The sequence below is a fragment of the Sciurus vulgaris genome (genome assembly GCF_902686455.1).
Source record: "Sciurus vulgaris genome assembly, chromosome: 4".
In the NCBI taxonomy this organism is placed as follows: Eukaryota; Metazoa; Chordata; class Mammalia; order Rodentia; family Sciuridae; genus Sciurus; species Sciurus vulgaris.
Genome location: NC_136464.1, coordinates 9,805,531 through 9,821,887, shown reverse-complemented (window position 1 = coordinate 9,821,887; position 16,357 = coordinate 9,805,531). Strand labels below are relative to the sequence as shown.

The following is a 16,357-nucleotide window of genomic DNA, read 5'->3' as shown; positions in this document are numbered from 1 at the left end:
TTTCTAATTGTTTGCTGCTACTATGAAAAAGTACAACTGATTTGTACATATTAACTTTATGGCCACAATCTTCCTAAAATCCACTTCTTATTAGTTCCAGGAGTTGTTTAATACTCTTTAAGATTTTCTATGTAAGCAATAATGTGTGACTCCAACAGGAAATGCATAATTAAATAATTGGCTTAGAGTGCAATTTCAAACAAAGTAAAAATTTAGGTTTATTGTGTCCCTAAATTTAATTTGTACTACTTTGTTAGACAACTGAATTATGAGGAACACTACATTAAATTTATAAAAGAAATTTAAATGTTCTTAAAAATTCAATTAGCATTTTGTAAATGCAATCAAATGTTATTCAAAAGTCCCTTTAAATAATTATGAAAAGTTGAAAGACTTCTACATTGAAAGTGAGATCCATAACTATCATTCAAACCTTTAAAAAAGAAAGAAGAGTTGTTCCTTTAACTGTTACTTTAATGAACAGAATACTAATTTCTAAAATTAAAGGAAACCTTGGAATCATCTTTCTTGCAAATGAAAGTCACTCACACAGGCACCAAAATTCCAGTTAATGGTCCTACTTTCACACCCACAGATTCGAGAACTTGTGTCTTTAAAAACTGAGATAAACCAGTGTCTTATTTTTTCTTTTAAATTTTTTTCTTTTTAGATACCCATGATAGTGGAGTGTATTTTGACATGTTATACATACATGGAGTATAAGGTATTCTAATTAGGATCCCACTCCTGCGGTTGTACATGATGTGGAGTTTCACTGGTGGAGAAAAACAGTGTCTTTCAAATTGCAGGTTGAGATCTTCAGGAGCAATGTGAAGCCAATTTAGTGGACCAAAAACAACAAATAAAATGGGGTGCATCATATTTAATAAGGGTAAGCATTATGAAACTGGTTTCAATTTTATATCTATGCAGATATATATACAATACTTGCACACATGCACATGTACAAATACTGCGTCATAAGTAGACAAAATATATTTCTTTCTGCAGGTTGTGGTTAGATATCCCCATCAATCCAAAATTTTCTTGTTCTATAAAATTGAATTCTTGGGCTGAGGATATAGCTCAGTGGTGGAATGAGGTCTAGCGAGCATGAGGCTCTGTTTGATCCCCAATATTGTACCCACCCCCAAAATTCCACTATTTATTCTGTATAATATACCAACACAAGGAGGTGCTTTATTGTACATTTTTGTTCCCTTGAGGTTGGCAGCATTAGAGCTATTTGTTCATTTAGGACGACACTAATCTTGCATCAAATGGCACCCAGAAATGAAAATCTCTCTGACTCTCCAGCTCTTACTAAGCAATGTTGCCTGTCTTGGCTGCTACAGAAATTTTCTTCCACGACCAGGCCCAGAGCCATAGCTTGTTATGTCTTTAAAATCAGATCTAGCTCCTCACCCCCCATGGCTACTTCAACCCACCTGTTCACGTCTCCTACCCCATGACCTCCACCTTCACCAGCACCAGTTGCAGCACCAGTACGCCTCTCTCCTTGCACTTCACCTTCCCTCGTCCTCTCCTGACCAGAAGGGCTGTTCTTTCTTTCTTTATTTTTGTAAACAAATGGGATACATGTTGTTTCTGTTTGTACATGGCGTAAAGGCATACCATTTGTGTAATCATAAATTTACATAAGGTAATGTTGTTTGATTCATTCTGTTATTTTTTTCCCTTTCCCCCACCCTCCCACCCCTCTTTTCCCTCTATACAGTCCTTCCTTCCTCCATTCTTGCCCCACTCCCTAACCCTAACTCTAACACTAACCCCTCCCTCCCCCCATTATGTGACATCATCCACTTATTAGCGATATCATTTGTCCTTTGGTTTTTTGAGATTGGCTTATCTCACTTAGCATGATATTCTCCAATTTCATCCATTTGCCTGCAAATGCCATAATTTTATCATCCTTTATGGCAGAGTATTATTCCATTGTGTGTGTATACATCCATATATATATATATATATATATATATATATATATATATATATATATATATACACACCACAATTTCTTTATCCATCAATTGAAGGACATCTAGGTTGGTTCCACAATCTGGCTATGGTGAATTGAGCAGCTATGAACATTGATATGGCTGTCTCTGTAGTATGCTGATTTGAAGTCCTTTGGGTATAGGCCAAGGAGTGGGATAGCTGGGTCAAATGGTGGGTCCATTCCAAATTTTCTAAGGAATCTCCACACTGCTTTCCAGAGTGGCTGCACTAATTTGCAGCCCCACCAGCAATGTATGAGTGTACCTTTCTCCCTACATCCTCACCAACACCTGTTCTTGCTTGTATTCTTGATAATCGCCATTCTAATTGGGGTGAGATGGAATCTTAGGGTGGTTTTGATTTGCATTTCTCTTATTACTAGAGATGTTGAACATTTTTCCGTATGTTTCTTGATTGCTTGTAGATCTTCTTCTGTGAAATGTCTGTTCATTTCCTTAGCCCATTTGTCGATTGGGTTATTTGCATTCTTGGTGTAGAGTTTTTTGAGTTCTTTATAGATTCTGGAGATTAGTGCTCTATCTGAAGTATGATTGGCAAAGATTTTCTCCCACTCTGTAGGCTCTTTCTTCGCATTGCTGATAGTTTCCTTTGCTGAGAGAAAGCTCTTTACTTTGAATCTATCTCAGTTATTGATTCTTGCTTTTATTTCTTGTGCTATGAGAGTCTTGTTGAGGAAGTCTGGTCCTAAGCCGACATGTCGAAGATCTGGACCTACTTTTTCTTCTATAATCTGCAGGGTCTCTGGTCTGATTCTGAGGTCCTTAATCCATTTTGAGTTTAGTTTCGTGCATGGTGAGAGATATGGGTTTAGTTTCATTCTGTTGCATATGGATTTTCAATTCTCCCAGCACCATTTGTTGAAGAGGCTATCTTTTCTCCATTGCATATTTTTGGCCCCTTTGTCTAGATGAGAAAATTGTATTTATTTGGGTTTGTGTCCGTGTCCTCTATTCTGTACCATTTTGGTACTAATACCATGCCGTTTTTGTTACTGTTGCTTTGTAGTAGAGTTGAAGATCTGGTATTTCGATACCCCTGTTTCACTCTTCCTGCTAAGGACTGCTTTAGCTATTCTGGGTTTCTTATTCTTCCAGATGAATTTCATAATTGCTTGCTCTATTTCTGTAAGGTACGTCATTGGGATTTTAATTGGAATTGCATTGAATCTGTATAGCACTTTTGGTAGTATGGCATTTTGACAATATTAATTCTTCCTATCCAAGAACATGGGAGATCTTTCCATCTTCTAAGGTTTCCTTTAATTTCTTTCTTTAGTGTTCTGTCGTTCTCATTGTAGAGGCCTTTCACCTCTTTTGTGAGATTGATTCCCAAGTATTTTATTTTTTTTGAGGCTGTTGTGAATGGGGTAGTTTTCCTAATTATTCTTTCCAAAGATTCATCACTTATGTATAAAAATGCATTAGATTTATGTGCATTGATCTTATATCCCGCTACTTTACTGAATTCACTTATGAGTTCTAAAAGTTTTCTGGTGAAATTTCCTGGTTCCTCTAAGTATATAATCATATCATCAGCAAATAGGGATAGTTTGAGTTCTTCTTTTCCTATTCTTATCCCTTTAATTTCTTTGGTCTGTCTAATTGCTCTGGCTAGTTTCAAGGATGATATTGAATAGAAGTGGTGAAAGAGGGCATCCCTGCCTTGTTCCAGTTTTTAGGGGGAATGCTTTCAGTTTTTCACCATTTAGAATGATATTAGCCATGGGCTTAGCGTAGATGGCCTTTACAATGTTAAGGAATGTTCCCACTATCCCTATTTTTTCTAGTGTTTTGAGCATGAAGGGGTGCTGTATTTTATCAAATGCTTTTTCTGCATCTATTGAAATAATCATGTGATTCTTGACTTTAAGTCTATTGATATGGTGAATTACGTTTATTGATTTCCTGATGTTGAACCAACCTTGCATCCTTGGGATGAAACCCACTTGGTCATGGTGCACTATCTTTTTAATATGTTTTTGTATGCGATTTGCTAAAATTTTGTTGAGAATTTTTGCGTCGATGTTCATTAAGGATATTGGTCTGAAATTTTCTTTCCTCGATGTGTCTCTGTCTGGTTTAGGTATCAGGGTGATATTGGCTTCATAGAATGAGTTTGGGAGGGTTCCCTCGTCTTCTGTTTCATGGAATACTTTGAGGAGTATTGGAATGAGCTCTTCTTTAAAGGTTTTGTAGAACTCGGCTGAGAACCCATCTGGTCAGAAGGACTGTTCTTATCCGAGGCCATCTTCCCTCCGTGCTCTTGGTCTAGACTCCAAGGACCTGATTTCCACCTGTCTTTATCTTTAATCTTTCCCTGCCCTGACCCTCATCAGCTTCTGAAAATGCTCAAACCTTTCCCCTGCTTTCCATCGGTGCTAACCTTTCCAGCAGTGCCTCCAAAATCCAATTTCATGATGGTCTCTTTCTTAAATTCCACCCCATTTTAAGCCACTATTCCACTTCCACCGAAACTAAAACAGGTCTTCGCCGAGATGTTCAACAGCCGCTTCTCTGCACAATCTGCCCTTCCTGGGGCTTTCTCGACCCCACACTCCGCTCTACTCTGGCTCTTCCTCATCCACTCCACCTCCTACGCTGGGCTTCCTCAGTGCGCTCGCTCAGCTCTTTTCACTCTGAAGGCTCTCTACTCAAGGACCAAGTCTTCCAGGTCCGTCTCCTGCCCAGCTCTTTCATCAGTCTCAGACCTACCTGTCCAACTGCGTGGACACCCACTGTGATGTGCAGAATGGAACTTGCTGTGCTTCTCTGCTCTGCCAAACCTGCTCCTACTCCCATGCTTCTCACTTCAGAAGTGAAGGCAGCAGTCACCCAGTTGGGGTCAGATTCGACGCAGCTGCCATGATCACTTTTCCTGCCTGTCACTGTCCACAATTAACCACCAGTCCTGTGGATTTCCCTCACCAGTATCTCTTGCACACACCCTGTCCCACCAGTGCCCACTGTTACTGCCCCAGTCCAGACTACCATCATTTCTGGCTTAGATTACTGCATACACACCCCTCCTCAATGGTCTCCCTACCTCTGGTCTTAACACACTGCCATTCATTCTCCACCAAGTGGAAGAGGAATGACAAACTGCTGATGTCTTCAGTGCTTTACGCCTTTCTACAGCTTTCCCTTCCATTCAAAAGAAAACTCCACAGTCCATACCATGATTCGCAAAACTCCCTATTGTCCCACGACATTGCTCCTCCCTCTACATCCCAGGCAGGCTGCAGGCCACCAGGCCTTCTCACCTGCTCTCCCCGCTGCCTGCAGCACTGGCAGTCCCTTCTGGTATTTTAACATAGATCATGTCATCCAAGAAGCCTTCCCTGATCTGCACTCCACCCGAGCTGGGCGAGAACGCTCCTACGTGGACTGCTGCTTCTGTTTTTCCTGACAGAATAGTTAGGTTCCCAAGAGCTGGCACCCCCATTATAAAGTGGAATACTGAGCGAAGTAAGCACATGTTGAGTAAAGGCACTCATGAACTCTTCAAATGCTTGTTTCTAACTCTTGGCTGGCTCCTCTCTCTCAACTTCGGCTTTTTCTTCAGAGTCCAATACTTCCCTCATGTTTTCAGTCTTTACCTCCAATCAACTGACACAGTCATCTGGCCTCGGGCAGCTTGCTAAGTCAGTGTGCACTCTGATGTCTTAGACGTGTCTTGGGCATTGCCTCTTCTTCCCCTTGGCCTCACCTCTGGCTCACACAACTCTGCTATACAGCTTGTGAAGGACAGGCAAGCATGGACTGTCTTGCTTCCCGCCTTTCTGATGCAGCAGCTGGTACACATGGAGGAGCCTGCTCTGCATTTGTGCACACGTGCGATGAAAGTGCAGAGGCGTTAACGCCCAGTGGGACCATCAGCTGGTGGCAGTTGGACATCAGTAGACAGGTCCTCTTCCTCTGGTCCCTCATGCAGCGCCTTCTGAGATGTGCACCAGAAGGTGTCTCAGAAGGACTGAGCTCTAGTTCTTAGAGTGGTGGCCACAGAGTGACACAACCTTCTCTTGTCCTTTCCTCCTTCTCTCCTTCCATTTCCTCCTTTTCCTTGGGACCACTTCCCAAATAATTTACCTGAATGCAAACCAATATCTCAGGATCTGATTTTGGAGAGGAACCAGGCTAAGACAGACTCTTCAGCACTACAAGTGCTCAGGATTTTATTTTGATTTTATTTTTATAGGGGTTAGTAAAGTGGATAAATTTAATTCTTTCCCACTGTCAACATACCCTTCCTATTTTCAGACAGATCATTTTATGATCAGTGAATGGTCCACAGAAGCACGAACTAGTCAAGTCTTCCCTACATGTTATCTATTTTAGGATATGAAAATATATTTCTTATAAGAACAGGAATTTTACCCATTGTTATATTTATATTAAAAACATTTTGCTAGCATCACATAAAAGAATACTCATAAAATAAACAGACTTTCTCATACCTTCATGTTAAAGCTTGTTTATTTTTCTGCAAACAGACTAAATCTTAACATCCACAGAAGAGAATCCAAACAGTTTAAAAATACCTTGCAGAAAGACGTGGCGGTTCCACTCTTCCACTGAAGTTGTGTGTGACTGACTGAAGGAACCTGGGGACTGCGAGGTCTGTCTTTGGGTCAGTTCTTCCACACACGGGAGACACTGTGCTGAATATCTAGTGATGCGCATTCCATCCTTTCAGAATTTTTCTCAAACTGGTGTTTCATGTTTTGTTACTCCAAAGCCACAGTTAAACTAAGAACATTTAAGAGTAATTCACGAGGTAGGGAAAAGTTCAATTAACTGCAGATTATTTAGGACTGAAGAGAAGCTTGATGATATCCTGGGGTACCACCTTTTGCCTCCTTCTTTATTTAATGCTTAATTACTCCAGTTATCAGAGATGGCTGAATTCATAGGCTCAGAAAAAATTTTAAATTTTCTACATTTGCTGATGTCTAATAACATCAAACACATTTTTAAAAAAACCTTCATATCTTTAAAAACAGGATGAATGGAGATCATTAATATTTATAAAATTTTAGTATTTTCTGAGTAGTAAAGTTTTTACTTCCATTAGCATACAATATCCTTGTAAAGTAGTTATAGGCCTTCTCAAAGTTTAAAGAACTAGATGAGACTACTGTAAGAACTTCATTATCAATAATGGTAATCTTAATTTTACATAAAAGTATCTGAAACAATCATCCTAAGACTCAGATGCACAAATGTACATTCCACCTATAATGCCTGAAGCTTAGAATCCAGACGTCGTAAAGCTCCCTCATGTGCAAAGTGCCCTCAGCACTCCAGAGTTCTGCAGGCGTCACAGGAGAGACTGAGGCCCACTTCTTTACACACCATGGCATCTCTGAAACCCACCAGCAGCTTACAACAGACAGGGTCACCGTCTAACTGGCAGCCTTTCTTTCTCAGTGGCACAGAAAATGCAAGACTAAAGATGGTATGTCTTAGATTCAACAGACTATCACAGTTCAGCCAGCACTTAAGAGGATGGCTGGGGGCTTTATTTTTATTCTTTAGCCAGCATTTCTGGACAACTCACTCATCATATCAAAAATGTGAGGGGCTGGGAATATAGCTCAGTTGGTAGAGTGCTTGCCTCATAAGCACAAAGCCCTGGGTTCAATCCCCAGCATCCTAAATTTAAAAAAAAAAAAAGTTTCTCAAATAAAGAAAGCTGCACTGTAAGATGCCATACAGCAGAACCACATAGAACTAGTCCTTATGGACGTGTTCATGATATTTTTGGGCTGGCTGAACAATACTGAAAGGATTTTTATTATTTATTACAGGATTAATTAAATACAATTAAAAACAGGGTGACTATAAAAGGAATTGCTCTTTTTGAATTTTTAAAAATCTATTCCACCAAAAAAGAGAAAGGGATCTGAGAAATGCTTTGTTAGTAGCTGAATGGAAATCCTAGGTCTGCACTTCAGGAAGCATCCCCCCGTCCTGCCCGGGCTCTAACAACTTTCAGTTGTTGGCGTGCTGCTCACGCTCGGCTTAACCGAGCAAAGGCCGGCTGGTGACGATTTATAAAATAGCGTGTTTTTAAAATTCTCAGCAAGACTGGCTTTAGAAGACTCTTAAAAATAAAAACAGTCACTGTCAGCTGTTGAAGTTTACCTTAATACGTCTTCATTTTCACATTTTTAAATAGGAAATATATACAGTAAAATGTTAGGGTGCTTCAGTCACTGGTACAAATATTGTAGGGAAGACTTCTGTTGCTGTTCCTTAGTGTGCTCACTAAAAGACGACTAGAGAAATCTAGTTTCTAGTTTTAAGATCAGGAGTCATATTAGCACTCATCACCCCACAGGCATGGCGGGTGCTGGTTCTAAGACCCCATGGATTCCAAACTCCAGCGATGCTCAAGTCCCTTATATAAAATGGCACAGTATTTATACAAAACCTATGTTCATCCTCCTGTATACTTTAAATCAAACCTAGATTATTCACTTATGCTAAGTAAATACTTATCAATAGTCACTATCACTTAGGAAATAATGATGAGAACAGGTCTCTGTATGTTCAGCAGTTTTGTTTCGTTTTTTCCCTGAATATTTCTGACTCATGGTTGGTTGAATTTGTGGATGTGGAACTGCAGTTATGGAAGGCTGATCATGTACTAATTTTGGGTAAGAAAGTGTATCTTTGAAAAGTAAAGAACTTTTAAAAGATAGCAATAATATAATAAAGTAATATTTTCAAGAAGATAGGGAGTAAAGAAAAATTAGGGTACTGTAATATTGTACATTTTTCATATCAACACACATTCTCCAGAGTCACCAAACTTCCAGGATATTTTCTTTTTAATGCCTTTTTCCTTTATCTTATGTAGTAGGATTCAACCAATTCCATCTCCAGGTGGCTACATCTAAGCATGGCCATCTTTATTGACAACTGAGAATATGTGTTCAAGTATGCAGCAAGCAACAGTGTTCACTTTGAAACTTTGTGTAGTTCAACTACAAATGTAAATTTGAAGATCATTTCACCCACTGAAATACTAAAAGAGTAACAGTTGACTATTGCATTTAAAACAACTTCTGCATCTAAAATTATAAGGAAAGATTTTTGTCCATTTGGTCATTAGTTATCACTGCAGCACATTTTTAGGGGCCCTGGGGAGTTGTAAACCTGCTTTCTCACTAGGCATTGTTTCCCAGGGATCAGCGCCACACTGGCTTGGCCTGCTCTTCAGAGGGACCATCAGTGCAGCACTCGGAGTGAGGCAGGCATGGAGAAGCAGGCAGCACACAGGCCCCACCGCTTTTGGAGACTGGTTCTTGCACATCATCAAGGGCAGAGTGGGACTGGCTTTTTCTGTGGACATGCTAGAAAAAGTGCAGAAGTACAGAAAAAAAGCCAGGGAACCATAAGGAGAAAAGAGAGGCCCCCTGACAAGAGAAAATAACACAGATATGGAGCCTCAGAGTTTCCAGGGATCAAACTAAGAAAAAGCTTCTTTATATAGGTTTAGATTTTCCGCAACTGCTGGGGAGCTAAGGTGCCCTGGACATACTCTATCCTGGGAAAATGCATACAGTACTCAGTCAAAATTATGCATTGCCATTTTTATAGCAAATTAAAATTTGACACCCTTACTAATAATATGACTCAATTATATTTAAGACAAATTAGAAAATTTCTTGCAAATGTTTCAAAGTATGTACAGAAGAGAACAAAACCTAGACTAATCTGTGGTTAAATGTATGTACTACTGTAATTTTAAGTAGAAACAAGTAAAAATTATTCTATTTAGTCCTACTGACATGAACACTAAGTACTAATAAAAATCATAGGGTAATAGTGGAATAAAAATTAGCTTTTATCCTGTGATAAAAACAAATTTTAGCAGTAACTGTGCAACATATACTGGCAGGGTCAATGACAAATGTTCTGAGGACAAAGTGAGTAACATCAGGGAAACCAGGATGGTATCTGAGAAACAGGAAAGGCTTGGTAAGCTTTTATTTTTTTCCTATCTGGAACTGAAAATTTTAATACCAATGACAAGTGGTACACTGTATGCCCAACACCATAAATCAAATTGGGGCTCTAAACCAATCCAGTGCATACAAGTTGCCCTTCCAAAGGTGCTTCTCTGAAAAACAGCTATTTCAAGATGCTGCCTTGTCACACAGCAGTTGTTGTTTGCTGAAAGAACAAATTAATAGCCAAGTAGTTTTTACCTTACCAAGAATGTTTCTGTCTTATCAAAAGGGAAGTAACTCCAAGTATTAAGTAAAAACAATAAAGGTATGCAGCATGATTTTTTTTTTTTTAAATACACATGTATGCATGGGACAAAAGGCCGGAAGAGTATAAAAAATTAACAGTGATTCCTGCTGCATCAAGAGGTTATGGATCACTTTACTTTCCTCTCAGAAGTCGTTTTATACATTTTTGGAAATTTCCTATTAAGGATTCCAGTAAGTATTCTTCAAAATATAATTCAAGCAAAAAAGGAAGATAAAACTATGATGTAGAGTTTTTAAAATCTAGACAAAATCCAATATCAATTTAAAAAAAATCAAACAGACTTTTACTTAAAAATCACTTGAGAAACTTTTGAACTCCTTTCTTTAGAATGGGTGAAAGTTCTGAACTGAAAAACAACAGACTTATTTATGAACAGATGGATTTCTTTACAATTTTTTCAAGTTACTTTAGTTTGTCAATCACCACCCCCCCATAGTATGACAAAGCAATAAATACAAAAGGATTTTGTACTGTCACACAGACTTCTTGGTTGAGAAAATAACCACGAACTCAAACCTCCCATGAGAGGAGGGTGGTGCAGAGTGGATGGGGCACGGGCGAGGCAGGGAATCCAGAGGCAGACCACAGCACAACCCAGGAAAGGGAGAAAGTGGCTTTTTTTTTAATGACCAGCCACTGGTGCACCCGGAAGCCACAGTGTGTCTTACAGAGGCCTAGGGTGATTGGTGTGCCTTTGCAGAGGACTGAACTACAGAACAGCTGGGGGAAGTAAGACAGAGTGAAACCAGCACCCTGCCGACCAACCTCAGTGCCGGCGCGGAGTGCTGTGTTTTTTGAGTCAGAGTTTGGGTCACATAATAGCAAAGCTGGCCCCAGAGAAGAGGAGAGTTCCTCACAGGCTACCATTTAAACCTCCGATGACCATGTTTCACAGCAGGCGCCATACACGCCAGCATGTAGCTGCATTTTAATTTCCTAAAACCACAGGACATGAGTCTGCTTTCAAATAGTGTCTGGACCGTGACATTCAATACTGATAAAACTGTACAGTTACTCTGTGGAAAGTTTCAGAGACTCAGCATATGGAAAAGGATCTTCATTTTCTTCGAAGCACTATTCTCAAAGATACTTACTTGGAGTTTTATAAAGAATTCTAAACAATGACTGCCATGAGAAATGAAATTTACTACGTCACAGTAAAAGAACAGGCTATGTATTTGGCTCTCACCAGGGCATCATTTTTTAAAAATATTTTTAGTTGTAGATGGACACAATACATTTGTTTTGTTTATTTTGTTTTATGTGGTGCTGGGGATTGAAACCAGTACCTCACACGTGCTAGGCAAGTGCTCTACCGCTGAGCCACAACCCCAGCTCCATCATGTGTTCTTGACAATGAGTCCATTTGAGACTTTTGTTCTTTGCTGAGAAGTACTAATAACACTTATTTTGGAAAGAAATTAAAAAATCTATTAACATGAGTAAATGTTTACTTGCATGCCCACCTAGTGCATGGAAATTATTCAGTCATCTTCTCAACTTTATAAAACAGGGAGAACTTGTGATCTTTAACCTCCAAGTATCATATAATAAAGCAACCTTTAAAACAGACTAAGAAGAAAAATAGGTGAAATTGTGTCCCAAGTCCAGGAGTTAGAAGCAAATGTAAGATCAGGATGCTGTTCAGTTGGAACTCTGTAAACTTCCCACGTGCCTATGCAGTAATTCACCAAGATGGTCAGCACCTTCCCATAGAGGACTTGGCTCCAACCTGACCTGGAGAAAGGTTACGGGGGGCTTCTGCTGTTTGTGGGGGACGGGAGGAGAGTGGGTTTATACATGCTGTCCTCAAGACACTACCACCTCCAAAAATGAATGGAAATGGAATGCTGGTGAGCAACAGGTCTGTGAGATCCTAAGATCTGTAAGTGTCCTAAGAATGAGCCACTCTATCCTGATTAGTGATTTCAGACCCAGAAACTTAATAAAGGTCTGGTTAAACAATAAAGCCTAAAGATCTGGAAAACCTGGAGGCAAGCCCTGGTGCCTGCACATGAGCCAGCAGGGCCCTGGGCACTCCTCGCCAGAGTGTAAGGTACAGCCATGGTTAGAAGTGCCACTCTGGACTTCATAACAGTTTTTCAAGGATGAACCACCCCGACTCCTGCTTTTTTTTTTTTTTGGTAAGAAAAAATCAACTTTTGAGAGAAAAAAAGCACAACTTAGAGCTGGAAGAAATCAGTGCATTTCTTTCTTTGCCCCTTTGTGTTCCCTTTCATTTTCTCCATCTGCCCCTTCCCCCTTGGCCAGGCTTTGCATTTCTTTCCTTCCTTTTAAGATCATAGGTGGCTGGTAGAAAAAAATGTGTGCGTTCTTAAGAAGCATGTGTCAGGCAACTCTGGTGGATTTATGAGGACTCAGAGCTCGATGAAGCACAAACGGTCCATCAGGCACTGCAGACTGGGGAAGGCACGCCGTCAACGAACAGCAACCCATTCCAAGAACACCAACTCTTCCGGCTTAACGAAGTCACACCTGAGTGTCCAGAGCATCAGGAAGAGCCCATTTAAAACCATTAATGGCACTCAAGACCATGGGGAGGTAAGCAGAATTGTATATTTTTTTAAGAAAGAAAGTACAGAACAAATGAGAGCAGAGTAAATGCAGACAAAAGCCTGGGCACACATGTGCAGTACTCTAACTTGGGACCGCCGAAACAACAGGTGTGGGGCAACTCTTGGCATGCTGGTCTTATTTTAATCCTCACGATAGCTCAAAGGTAAGTCCTAGATATTAATATTAAGGGTCAAGAATCTGAGGCCAGGGAGACATCTTTCTTTTTTTGTTTTTGTGGTGCTGGGGAAGGAACCCAGGGCTTCACACTTGCCAGGCAAAAGCTCTGCCACCAAGCCACACCCCAGCGCTCAGGGAGGTTTCTTAATTGCCTAAAAGTACTCAGTACACCAGCTGATCATGAAGACAGGATCTGAACCTAGCAAGTCTAACTCCAGGGCCACGCTTTAAGTGTCTACACACCTAGTACAGACTAACATCCCAGGGGAGCAATGGGAATCACACATGGCAGGGGCTGCACTAGGCAGGAGGGGAAGGGGGGACAGGAAAGGAGACACACCGGAAAGTATTGCCACAAAGCCCACCATAGCTTATTTGCTCCTGAGACACCATTCTACAACTCCATCAGTCCAACTGGTCAATACTTACCTCTTCTCTACACTGGCCAAGTAACCAATCTAATGGACAATTTTTAGGTACTATGATGGCTGCAAGAGAAATGGATAGTGGCATGGACCCTTAGAGCCTGGAAAAACTCATCCAATGGAAAGCAAGGGCTGCAAGCAGCAAAAGCACGTGAGGTTCCTTGAATTTTTGCTGAGCTGTGAGACGTCTTCCCCATCTTACACACATGTGCACAGGTACTCATGTACACTCTTCAGTATATAAAAGCCATCTGATCCCTGGACAGAGCCACAGCCATGTACGTGGCTGCCAAAAAGTCAACACCACCCAGCGGAGGTCGGCCACAAGCGTACCTGCTTCGGGGTCCTGGTTGAAACGGCAGTACTTGGAGTTCTCCAGGGAAGGCAGGCACTGCTCGATGGGTACCCAAACGTATGTCTCCGGACACAGCAAATCAGAAGGTCTGTACTGACCCTGCAGGGAGGGAAGAAAAACAGCACAGGCATTACTAACAGCAACTCCAGAGCAGCAGGAAGGGTCTGAATGGTGAAGTTACAATTGACCAGGAGGGGCTCAGTCATAGAGCACTTACTTGCCCAGCATGTGCAAGGCCCTGGGTTCCACTCCCAGTACCTCAGGGGGCGGGGAGGAAAAGCAGCCAGAAGAGCTGCACCCAAGACACTGTGACCCCTTGAGAATATACGCTTTCCCATCTCAGCACACCCGTGACTCAAGGATCCCTGAAGTGAGGTCTCAAAAACAAACTGTCTTTTAAAAGGTAGTGGATAACAGAATGAAACAGAATGAAGCTTTCTTTCATATACTAGAGAACTGCAAAGGTGAACTTATTTTCCAAAATGGAAAGGAACTTCACTGTCCTTAACCACACATTTTTTAATTTGCAGACTCAGTTGATAATGATATTTCCTCCATTATAATGTATTAAAAATACAATCTTCTCAACATACTTCTATAAATAACCTAAACTAATAAATACACGAGAAATTTTTAAAATTATTGACATTTCAGGAAAATATGGTAATTTCATAAACTTTCTTCAAAAATTTTATTTTAGAAAAATGATTTGTATATTTGTAACTCAATTATCTACCCCAAATCTGAAACAAAACTATATAACACATGCTGGAGGAAAAAAAATCATTCACTTATGGGTAATATGATAATTAACAGAGAATGAAGCAAATTATGTGAAAGCATTCAGTGAAAAATTTCAGAAACATCAATATTTTATGTTCTCTGAGCTCAAATAAAATTTAAAATGTCTATTCTCTATTAAAATTCAAAATTCATATAGTAGCTAAAATCTAGAGTAGTGATTTTTGCTGTAACTTTTAGAAATACATTCACATTACCTCTTAAAACATATTTTCAAATATAAAACTAGAATAAAAATTTTAAAACACAATGCTTATCCATGTTATGTCCTATTCTATTTTTATATTTTAAAAAATGATCCTCTGGAACCACCAAAAGTGCTTCCACAGCAGCAGAGAGGGTGAAAAACGCCATCAGAGCACACCGCTGAAAGGCTCTGTTCTATCCCATTTCCAACAGCCTGCTGAGTGAGCCACAAGTTGAAGCATCACCCACAGCAAATGAGCACCATGCCCGCCACCACTCACGGCAGGCAGCCGGAGTCTAAGCCAGTGGGGAGAGGTCCACAGCAAAAGGCGAGGAGCCGAGTCAGGTAGAAGGCTCCAGGAGGACAGGAGTGTCACTGGGAACAGGAAAGAGCAGGGTGCTGCGACAGTGGAAAGGGAGGCTGGGACCAAATTCTGGGGACTCAAGTGTGCTTTGGACTAACTCGTTCTAGTAGAAGTGGAAGGCATGCTGGCTGAGAGCAGGCTTTACCCTACATTTCAACAGGAGCAGGTGCAGGACGTAGACCAGAAATCGCGTCTCCAGTCTTCACTTCCCTGGGGTGCTCACTGCATTGCTGATTCCTTCCAGCCCCACAGCAGTTAAGGGCTGTCTGCAAGGGTCAGTTCCAGGTGACCTACTCACCTGGTCTACCATTAGAATTCACAACAGGATGACTTTAAATATAAATGCATAATGAAGAAGTATAACAAAGCCAGACAGCCCACTGCCATCTATCTTATCAAGAGCAATCGATTCCATTCCCTTTCTTATTGAAAGCAACTCCACTCTCCACTGATTCAGAAACAGTTTTACTGGCGGGAAGGGACAGTATGAGGTGAAGCTGTCCCTATGATGAAACCTGAAAACTCAGACAACAGCATTCTAAATCGTTCTTCTTTTCTGATTGCAATCATTTGGAAAATCTAATGGGGAAAAAGTGCTAAAAGACTAAAGATATGAAACTTCTAGGAGGGAAAAAAAGGAGTAAATTTTCTTGACTATGGAGAATACTAAGATTTTTTAGTAGATTGTGGAAAAAAACCTGATGAGTCAGACTTCATGAAAATTACAATTACAATGAATACAATTTTGAAATTGTATTCAAAAAAGTTATTAAGAAAACAGTCAAGTCAAAGAAGGGAGAAAATATAATACAAGCAGTTGACAACAGACTTGTACCCAGAACATATAAAAAATTTCAACAAATCAATTTTAACAATTACTTAGAAACTTTGTCAAAGATATATGAATGCCTAGTAAGTATGTGAAAGATGTGAAGATTAAAACTGTGACAAGTTATGACTACAGATCTTACTGAAATGACTAAAATTTAAGAAGATGGAAAAATCAAGGTTTGGCAAGACTTTGGACTACCTAGAACATAGATATTGCAGGTTTAAAACAGTAGAGCCATTTGATATAACATAAATATTCTTGTACATATAACATTCTTGAGTGTGTCTAGGATAAATTCCTTGAATTGGTAATTG

The 16,357-nt window shown here is 40.2% G+C and overlaps 1 protein-coding gene across 10 annotated transcripts in view; it reads right to left on the bottom strand.

The window, feature by feature from the left end:
- The window catches only part of ATE1 (arginyltransferase 1), a 165,599-nt gene that overhangs the window by 27,424 nt on the left and 121,818 nt on the right, over positions 1–16,357 (bottom strand). For all 10 annotated transcript variants that reach the window (XM_079138465.1, XM_079138464.1, XM_079138471.1 and 7 more), the window contains one exon: positions 13,838–13,958. In XM_079138465.1, the coding sequence (XP_078994591.1) occupies positions 13,838–13,958 (121 nt within the window). The remainder of the gene's footprint in view (positions 1–13,837; positions 13,959–16,357) is intronic.